Below are 11,123 nucleotides of genomic sequence, written 5' to 3' on the forward strand. Positions count from 1 at the left end.
AAATGAAAAAAGAATTCAAAATTCGGAGGATTGTTATGAGCCTTTGGACAGCTTCAAGCGTACAACATCGGAATTATAGGGTGCCAGAGGAAGAGAGAGCAAGATATTGAAAACCTATTGAAGAAATAATGACAGAAAACTTCCCCTCCCTGGTGAAAGAAATAGACTTCCAAGTCCAGGAAGCGCATAGAACCCCAAACAAAAGAAATCCAAAGAGGACCACACCAAGACACATCATAATTAAAATGCCAAGAGCAAAAGACAAAGAGAGTATCCTAAAAGCAGCAAGAGAAAGAAAGTCAGTTACCTACAAGGGAGTACCCATATGACTGTCAGCTGATTTCTCAACAGAAACTTTGCAGGCCAGAAGGGAGTGGCAAGAAATATTCAAAGTGATGAATGCCAAGAACCTACAACCAAGATTACTTTATCCAGCAAAGCTATCATTCAGAAGTGAAGGTCAGATAAAGAGCTTCACAGATAAGAAAAAGCTAAAGGAGTTCATCACCACCAAACCAGTATTATATGAAATGCTGAAAGGTATCCTTTAAGAAGAGGAAGAAGAAGAAAAAGGTAAAGATACAAATTATGAACAACACATACACATCTATCAGCAAGTGAATCTAAAAATCAAGTGAATAAATAATCTGATGAACAGTATGAACTGGTGATTATAATAGAATCAGGGACATAGAAAGGGAATGGACTGACTATTCTTGCGGGCGAAAGGGGTGTGGGGGGTGCGGGAAGAGATTGGACAATAATCGTGCACCTATGGATGAGGACACTGGGTGGGGAGTGAGGGCGGAGGATGGGGTGGGAACTGGGTGGAGGAGAGTTATGGTGGGAAAAAAGAGGAACCAATGTAATAATCTGAACAATAAAGATTTAATTTTTTTTAAAAAGGATTTATTTGTTATAAAATAGTTGAAGAATTTGAGAAGCAGAGGCAAGTCTTTGAGTATACTCTGCAAATAAACTCTGATGAAAAGCCATACGTGTCAATAAAATCTTGTTCCTCCTAAGAGTGCACTGACTGGACACCTGCGCTTTGTGGTAATTTGAGGGAAGGGAATTTCACACACATGGTCACAGCTCAGACAGACCAGAGACTTTAAAGCATGAAGGCCTGAACAAAGTTACACTAAGACATTTAGACTTTTTTTATTGAGATATTGCATATAGCCAATATAGGTACAGACACCCTTTCTCATCTCACAGAACAATAAAATCATCAAGAAGAAAAATGGGCCGAAACCGGTTTGGCTCAGTGGGTAGAGCGTTGGCCTGCGGACTGAAAGGTCCCAGGTTCGATTCCGGTCAAGGGTATGTGCCTGGGTTGCGGGCACATCCCCAGTGGGAGATGTGCAGGAGGCAGCTGATCGATGTTTCTCACTCTCTATCTCTCCCTTCCTCTCTGTAAAAAATCAATAAAATATATTTAAAAAAAAAAGAAGAAGAAAAATGGTAAAGCTATTATTTTTTAATCTGAAGGTATCTAACTGATATGCACTGCTCTTTGGATATTACATGAGAATAATGCCCAAATTTTTTAAAATAAACTTCAGAATTGTAATTTTACAATATGTTTTTGGCACTGCAATATAGTGATTAAGAACAAACTCCAGAGCCAAATCCACTGAGTTCAAATCCTAACTCTGCCATTTACTAGCTCTGTGACCTTGAGTGAATTATATGACCTTTCTGTGCCTCAGTTTGTCATCTACATTAATAAAAGACAAAGATGCTAATTGACCATACCATCGCTACACCCATCAGCCAATCAGAAAGTATGCAAATTAACCCAATAAAGATGGCCATTAAATTTGCATACTGCAGGCAGGGAGGGACAGCGTGAGCTGCCATCCGGACCTCCAGTGTGTGACCCAGGGCGGTGAGGCGGGACGTGGTGAGCCGCTGCCCGCTCCACCGCCATCCAGGCCTCCCGTGTGTGGATATCCCCTGAGGGGTCCCAGACTACGAGAGCGCACAGGCTGGGCTGAGGGACCCCCCGAGTGCACAAATTTTTGTGCACCGGGCCTCTAGTCTATTCTAATAAAAGAGAAACATGCAAATTGACCGTACCTTCACTACACCCCAAGCCACGCCCACCAGCCAATCAGAGTGACTATATGCAAATTAACCCAACCAGGATGGCGGCTGGAAGCCACGGAGCTGGAGCAAGCAGGAGGCTTGGTTGCCCCAGCGATGGAGGAAGCCAAGCTTCCCGCCTGCCCTGGCTGGCTGTAGCCTCCACTCAAAGCAACAAAGTTTCAATTATAGAAGCTAAATAAATCCCAGATACCTGCTTCCAGCCAGCCTCCACTTGGAGCTTGGGTGGCTGGGGGCCGTGACCAGCCTGCAAACAGCCGTCAGCCCCTCACCCAGGATGGCCACATCCTCATGGGATGAAGGTCCCTGCTGGGGGGCTTGGCCAGCCTGAAAGCAGCCATCAGTCCCTCACCCAGGCTGGCCAGGCACTCCAGCGGGGACCCCCACCTGATCCAGGACACCCTTCAGGGCAAACCAGCCGGCCCCCACCCATGCACCAGGTCTCTATACTATATGATAAAAGGGTAATATGCAAATTGACCCTAACAGCAGAACAACTGGGAATGACTGGTCACTATGACACACACTGACCACCAGGGGGCAGATGCTCAATGCAGGATCTGGCCCCTGGTGGTCAGTGCACTCCCACAGGGGGAGCTCTGCTCAGCCATAAGCCAGGCTGATGGCTGCCAGTACAGCGGCGGTGGTGGGAGCCTCTCCCGCCTCCTCAGTAGCGCTAAGGATGTCCAACTGCAGCTTAGGCCTGCTCCCTGCTGGCAAGTGGACATCCCCCGAAGGCTCCAGGGCTGCCAGAGGGATGTCTGACTGCCAGCTTGGGCCCAATCCCTCGGGGAGCGGGCCTAAGCCAGCAGGTGTACATCCCCTGAGGGGTCCCAGACTGCAAGAGGGCACAGGCCAAGCTGAGGGACCCCCCAGGTGCACAAATTTTTGTGCACCGGGCCTCTAGTCTGTAAAATAAGACCAGTGACAGTACTTACTGTATAGGGGTGTTTTGAGGATTAAATGAATTAAGTACTTAGAACAGTAACTATCTCTGGTATACACTAGCCCAGGGGTGGGCAAACTTTTTGACTCTAGGGCCACAATGGGTTCTTAAACTGGACCGGAGGGCTGGAACAAAAGCATGGATGGAGTGTTTGTGTGAACTAATATAAATTCAAAGTAAACATCATTACATAAAAGGGTACGGTCTTTTTTTTTTAGTTTTATTCATTTCAAACGGGCCGGATCCATCCCGCAGGCCGTAGTTTGCCCACGGCTGCACTAGCCTAACCTACATCAAGGTTACACTACCCAGGTGAGCCAGTAATGCAAGGGTATAAAGGCCAAACCTCTTGCTTCTATTAAGGACAACTCTGAAAGGACATCCCAGCTTCATAGTTCTTTATCAAATCTACTGAGACCTTTGTTGCAACTGCATCACCGTTCAGCTTCTCTGTCTGCCCCCTCTTCTCTTTTCTTTTATTCTCTCACAAGTGCTATTATTCCCAGGAAGGCTCCACAGTAAACTTCTTGGATGCAAAGATCCACCTCAGAGTCTATTTCCCAGGGAACTTGACCTAAGAATTTGAGGCTTCTATATGTTTACTATATGCTCTGCACTGTGCTAGTTGCTGAAATTCTACAGTAAACAATAGGAAAAAGGTAATTATAAGTTGTGATAAATGCTATGGAGGAAATAAAGGAAAGTTGTGATTAAGAAGCATAAGAATCATCATAGATGGCCTCTCAGATGTACTGATGTTTAAGCTGTGACCTAAGAGATAAGAAGGAACTAGCCAAGTGAAGAACTTGGGTAAAGCATTTTAACTAGAGGGAATGGCCTGTTTGGGTCTCTGGGCTGGGGCAAAGTTTGGCATGTGGTAAGAACAGCCAACAGACTGAAGTAGCCAGGAGCATAGTGAGTGAGGGGAGAGTGAGGCGTGAGGCGTAAGACAAGGGCAGCAAGGGGGGCAAGCGAGTTCATGTAGAACCAGGGTAAGGAGTCAGGGCTTGATTCCAGGTTCAATGAAAAGCCACAAAAGGGCTTTAACCCAAAGGTATGACATGATCTGATTTAAATTTTTTTTTTTGTAATATCCTTTGCTGTTTAAAGAACAGGTTGGGAGAAGGCAAAAGTAGAAGAAAGGAGGTCAGTTAGAAGGCTATTGTATTCTAATTAAGAGAAGCCTTGGATTAGGGCTAAAGGGGAGAGTGAGAATGATGAGAAGACAATATAGTCCAGAAAAATTTTGGAGATAGAACTAACGGGACCAGCAATTATACAATAAATGGACAGTTAACCCCAGAATTTGTGTTGGGCAGAGGCCAGCTAACAGATAGTCTGCTTAATTAGGCAGACTCACTTCACACTGACCTCATGAAACATAAATTGGCTTAACCTAGAATCTGAATTAAAATGGGCTAATAAAATTCACATATTGAAAAGTTATCTCCTCCCTCCCTCCCTCCCTCCCCCCACCCCCAAATCGGGTAAAATTTAAAAAAGAAAAGTTATCTTCTGATTCCTTTTCTCATTATCAAGCCCAACATTATCAAGCTTATTTAAAACTCTAACAAAAAAAAGAGGTTGTACAGATATGATACTTATAGAGAGTGTTAATCTAAAAATAAAAGGCTGCTTTAGCTGGTTTGGCTCAGTGGATAGAGTGTTGGGCTGTGGACTGAAGGGTCCCAGGTTCGATTCTGGTCAAGGGCACATGCCTGGGTTGTGGGCTCAGTCCCCAGTAGGGGGTGTGCAGGAGGCAGCCAATCGATGATTCTCTCTCATCACTGAGGTTTCTATCTCTCTCTCCCTCTTTCTTCCACTCTGAAGCCAATAAAAATATATTTTAAAAAAATAAAATAGCCGAAACCGGTTTGGCTCAGTGGATAGAGCGTCAGTTTGCGGACTGAAAGGTCCCAGGTTTGATTCCAGTCAAGGGTATGGTACCCTGGTTGGGGGCACATCCCCAGTTGAGACGTGCCGGGAGGCAGCTGGATCAATGGTTCTCTCTCATCGATGTTTCTAACTCTCTATCTCTCTCCCTTCCTCTCTGTAAAAAATCAATAAAAATATATTTTTTAAAAATAAATAAAATAAAATAAAAATAAAAAGCCTTTCAAAGTAATAGGCAATGAGCATTTATTTGAGATTTTAAAAAAAAAAGAATAGCTATTCAGGAATCACTTATTCGGGCAGAAACCCAAATGGTGTTCTGATTAAAAAACAAAGGCAAGGCGTATTTATGAGAAAGGGGCAATTACATCAGTAGTAGAAAGGCATTTCTGTTGGTGCAGATAGGCTAAGGTAGTGATGCTAATTCTAAACAATGCTTTTAATTTTAGTCCTGTAGTCATAATATCTGCTCTCTTCTTATCCTTGTTATCTTTGGGACACAATGTTGCTTTAGGCCCAGGCCAAAGGTTATTTTACCCTGTTTTAATATTCCAAAGTTTTGAGGCATACCCCATGAAAGGCAGTTCCTCTGGGTTTGCAGCTATGGCTGCATTTTAAAGCGGCTCAAATTATATTATGTTTATTTTTTTAAATATATTTTTATTGATTTCAGAGAGAAAGAGAGAGGAGAGCAAAAAAAAACATTAATGATGAGGGAGAATCATTGATCGGCTGCCTCCTGCACGCCCCCTACTAGGGATTGAGCCCACAACCTGGACATGTGCCCTTGACCGGAATCGAACTCAGGACCTTTCAGTCTATCGCTCTATCCACTGAGCCAAACAGGCTAGGGTTATATTATTTTTCTCAACAAGAGTGTGATAAAAAATAAAATTGTCTATGTAGGATAATAACATTAGTAATAATAGCTAACACTTCCATAGCGCTTACTAAAGTACTGTTCAGTGTAGGTTATATATGCTTACATTTCCTCAATGAATTTATGAGGTAGCACTATATTACAATCATCCTCATTTTACAGATGAGAAAATTAAGGCTCACAAGATCGCAAAGTTACTAAGTGACTGAGTCAGGCTTTGAACTCCGTCCACCTCCAGAATCCAAGCTCTTAACCGCTACATTCTGCAACTTTGTCTGTTAATTTTTCAGAAAGCAAAGATTTGCTTGTCATAACTTTGTCTTACCTAATTTTATTCACACAATCAAACTATTCCTAAAGTGAATTCGCAGACCAACTATTTTATGTATTTACTATATAAAATATATAACCAAGGAGCACTTATACTTCAGAAAACTATTTTAGCCAAGAAATTTTAAATTCAATTAATAACCATAATAAATTTACTCACTTTGGTTGGTATTTGAATTTCCTCAGGTATAAACACCTCTTCAATCTGGACTGCATCTCTGGGGAAATATCCAAAGTCCTTTCCTTTCTATCAAAATTAAGAAAAAAGATCAGCAAGGGAAAATGCTCATAGCAGTAATAACTATTAAACCTAATTTTGCCCATGTCCTTGGCTATTTTAAATCACAAATATTAATTGGCTTTCATTTGCCATCTAAAAGAAAGTGAGTGAAATAATATCCCGTTTGTTATTCAAAAGAAACAGCATTAATTGGAGGGAACAAAGAGCCAGGCTGTAAAATGCCTTTTTTTTTTTTTCAAACTTCAGAGGGAAAACCTTTCATATACTCCTTTTCTTCCTTTTTGTGTTCTCTGGTGACCTTCCCTACCCAGGTGGACCACACATTTACACTAGCAAACTGGGGATATCCATCGGCCAGGGAACGGTGGCAGTAGCCAACCTAGATAGAGCTGTGACATATTCCTCATTTTCAGGATGTCAAAATCAGGTAAAAGGTTTAAACTCTGAAGGGCCAAGAGAGTTTCATCAAGATGGTAAAGATCTATGAGTCCTCCAGGGAGGATTTGGTTCTGGTTAACTTTTCTGGGGACACCCTGGTAACAGAGATCCTCTTAATCTAGTTTTAGTGCATGTAGGATGTCCCTGGAGAGTGAAGTCTTCACACAACCATTCTCAGCCCATTTCCTATTCCCATCAAGGTTTAAAGACTGTCTTCCTTTTTTTTTGTATGTTCTTCTCCCCCCCCCCCCCCACCTTATTTTCTTCTTTATTGATTAAGGTATTACATATGTGTCCTTATCTCCCCATTACCCCCCTCACCCCCCTGGTGTCTGTGTCCATTGGTTAGGCTTATTTGCATGCATACAAATCCTTTGGTTGATCTCTTCCCCTTCCCCCCACCCTCCCCTACCTTCCCTCTAGGTATGACGGTCTGACGGATGCATCTCTGAAAGACCATCTTTCTTTTGGTCTTTTGATCCAGCACCATTATACCGCCATTGTGATTCTTCCACTTGGCAGTTGCTGCAACTGTTTGGAAACTGACAGCCTGTGAGTGAACTCTACAGCTGGTTCCTTAAACAGTTACTGCCTGAGCTAAACACATCATGCACAGAATTAAGTGTGCTTGAAACTTCACCCTGGCTCCACACATTACACACTGCTCTTGTGCAGAACCAGCATTTCCACACATAGTAAACAAAGAAAGAATGTTTGCTTTTCCTGTTATGATACCTACTATGTAATTTTTCTTATAGCTGCAATGGGTGCCTCCAATACTTACAAAACACAGACTGACCTGTTTAAGGGACCATAGTAGTAAGGAACATTGACAGTTGCAGAGGCCAGGCAAACAATTCTGGCTGGTGACATTCAGAGTTTCAGTCATACAGCCCCTGATGCTAAAAAGCAGGACAAATCCAAATATAATTTGCTCCTTCAAGTAGTGATTACAGAAGCCACACAAGGAGAGAGCTGATGCATATACAATATGGACACAATGTATGTATCAGGTTCGTCATCCTTGTTCAACTTGGGAGTAAAATTGCTTATCATAGCATCCTTTCATTATAAAGCATAAAGATATAATCAAAGATGCAAACTTATTTTCAAGTGAAAATATTAATCATTAATTTTTCTGACATATATGAGAGAGATGATTTTGGCTTCTAGGAATTTCAGTGTAACAGGACTCTGGGCCATATAGAAGGCTCTCCCAGTTCTTTTTTTCCATGAAAAGTCTTCCCTAGGCTATCTGAGGACCTTTCAATAACAACTCAGTCCTTTATTTGCTCAGAAAGACATGCCTTTTAATCTCATTAACTAAAACTTCTCTCTTAAGCCTGGCCATTTGCAGCACCAAGGGATGGCTGGAGTTGCCTAGTCATCCCATAATCTCCATCGACACCTGTAAAGTCTCTCCAAAAAAAATTTGTAATCTATGTTCAAAAATAATACATGCTATGTAAAAGTAATTTCAAGACACTCTTAAGACTTCTATCCCAACCAGACTGCCTTCCCAAAAGCTACTTTATAGAAAAATTTTGAAACGAACACTAGACTGGGTAGCTCAGTTGGTTGGAGCATTCTCCCAATATGCCAAGGTTGCAGGTTAGGTCCCCAGACAGAGCATATACAAGAAGCAACCAGTGAATGCACAAATAAGAGGAACAGCAAGTCAATGTCTGTCTCTCTCTCTCTTTATCTCTCTCTCTCTCTCTCTCTCTCTCTCCTTTCCTCTCTCTAAAATCAATAAATAAAAAATGTTTTTAAATGTTAAATCTGGGAGAAACCAAGATGGCGGCATAGGTAAACACCGGAAATTGCTGCCTCCGACAACAACTTCAAAAATACAACTAAAAGACAGAACGGTCATCAACCAGAACCACAGGAAGGCTGGCTGAGTGGAAATTCTACAACTAGAAGGAAAGAGAAGAGCACACAGACTCAGAGGAGCTACGAAAGTAAAGTGCAGAGGTACGGAGGCTCCAGCTCACGGGGAAAGGGGCAGACACCTGAGGACGCGGCTGTCTTTTTGAATCGGGAGGGAGTCACAAGCTCCCGGCTGCTCTGAACTCCGGTTCTGGGAAATCTCTGGGGTCCCAGGGCTCATACGGGGAGAAACTGGACTGTCTGGCAGCAGGCAGAACTCGGAACTTGAGGGCGGCTTTCTCTCAGAGGTGCTTGCAGCAATTACCGGGACACTGAGACGCGAGGCCCTTTAGGGCAGGGCTGAGGATCAGCCATAGCTGCTTGCTCCGCCCTGTTGATTCCGAGACCCCGCCCCATCCAGGCTGCTGCAAAGGCTTTTGCATATGAATGCCCGGGTCCTTTGCAACCTGAAAATTACCTAACAAATTGCAGCTGGGCCAGACAGACCCCAGAACTTCCAAGAGAAGGCCCAAGGCTTCACAGCAGCTTGCATTGCTTCACAGCTGGGCCTCATCTGGGCACCCCCAAACCCCCCAAAAAGGAAGGGGAATCTGCATATCTCTTTGTAGCTCTGGATGGGTAACCTCAGGAAGAGGCTTAATTAGCACCTCCTTAGATCCAAGAGCCAGTGTACCCAGTGGTCAGAGTGGGACCATCCAGATTACAACTCCTCAGATTCATAAGGAACACACTCAGGGGGCAGACTCAGTGAGCACCAAAGCCCCACTGAAGCAAGTCTTGCTCCAGAAGGGTGTCTTCTGCACAGAAGTTCCCCCTCTGCAGACACAGCTGATTCTCACTGCCAATTGGCCTGGAGGTCAATTCCTCCCAGTGACACCTAAAACAATCAAGGCATAACTACAACAAGACTGTGCACAAAGCCCACAAGGGGGTGCACCAAGAGTGTCCACCTCAGGTAACTGGGGAGGCTGAGCCACTGGGCCCTGTAGGACACCTAGCACACAAAACCACTCTACCAACACAGGGAAGCAGACAAAATGCGAAGACAAAGAAACAGGTCACAAATGACAGAAATGGAGGACAGCAAACAACTGGATATAGAGTTCAAAACCACGTTTCTAAGATTTTTCAAGAATTTTATGGAAACCGCCAATAAATGTAGTGAGATCCTCAAGAAATCTAGTGAGACCCTCGATGTTGTGATAAAGGACCAACTAGAAATTAAGTATACACTGACTGAAATAAAGAATATTATACAGACTCCCAACAGCAGACCAGAGGATCGCAAGAATCAAGTCAAAGATTTGAAATATGAAGAAGCAAAAAACACCCAACCGGAAAAGCAAAATGAAAAAAGAATCCAAAAATACAAAGATAGTGTAAGGAGCCTCTGGGACAGCTTCAAGCGTACCAACATCAGAATTATAGGGGTACCAGAAGAAGAGAGAGGGCAAGATATTGAAAACCTATTTGAAGAAATAATGACAGAAAACTTCCCCTACCTGGTGAAAGAAATAGACTTCCAAGTCCAGGAAGCGCAGAGAACTCCAAACAAAAGGAATCCAAAGAGGACCACACCAAGACACATCATAATTAAAATGCCAAGAGCAAAAGACAAAGAGAGAATCTTAAAAGCAGCAAGAGAAAAAAAGTCAGTTACCTACAAGGGAGTACCCATACGGCTGTCAGCTGATTTCTCAACAGAAACCATGCAGGCCAGAAGGGAGTGGCAAGAAATATTCAAAGTGATGAATAGCAAGAACCTACAACCAAGATTACTTTATCCAGCAAAGCTATCATTCAGAATTGAAGGTCAGATAAAGAGCTTCACAGATAAGAAAAAGCTAAAGGAGTTCATCACCACCAAACCAGCATTATATGAAATGCTGAAAGGTATTCTTTAAGAAGAGGAAGAAGAAAAAGGAACTCTTATCATTTGCCACAGCATGGATGGAACTAGAGAGCATTATGCTAAGTGAAATAAGCCAGTCAGAGAAGGATAAATACCACATGATCTCACTCATTTGTGGAATATAATGAACATCATAAACTGATGAACAAGGACTGATCCAGAGACGGAGAGGCATTGATTGGACTGTCGGGCCTTGAGGGAAGGTAGGGAGGGTGGGGGTAAGGGGGAAAGATCAACCAAAGGACTTCCATGCAAGCATATAGGTCTAACCAATGGACACGGACAATGGGGGGGGGGGGGTGAGGGCATGAGCAGGGGGCGGGGTAGGGGGTAACGTGGGTATTAGGACACATATGTAATATCTTAATCAATAAAAAATATATTAAATTTCAAAAAAAAATGTTAAACTGTTTAGGGAATATATATATATATATATATATATATATATATATATATATATCTCCCTATCTAATAATAG

At 42.9% G+C, this 11,123-nt stretch overlaps 1 protein-coding gene across 1 annotated transcript in view; it reads right to left on the reverse strand.

Moving 5' to 3' along the window:
• Nucleotides 1-11,123, reverse strand: part of MIA2 (melanoma inhibitory activity 2) — a 127,288-nt gene that overhangs the window by 113,131 nt on the left and 3,034 nt on the right. The window contains exon 3 of the mRNA XM_014464787.2: nucleotides 6,322-6,408. Coding sequence (XP_014320273.1) covers nucleotides 6,322-6,408 — 87 coding nt within the window. The remainder of the gene's footprint in view (nucleotides 1-6,321; nucleotides 6,409-11,123) is intronic.

Source organism: Myotis lucifugus, unplaced genomic scaffold, assembly GCF_000147115.1.
Source record: "Myotis lucifugus unplaced genomic scaffold, Myoluc2.0 scaffold_268, whole genome shotgun sequence".
Taxonomy (NCBI): Eukaryota; Metazoa; Chordata; class Mammalia; order Chiroptera; family Vespertilionidae; genus Myotis; species Myotis lucifugus.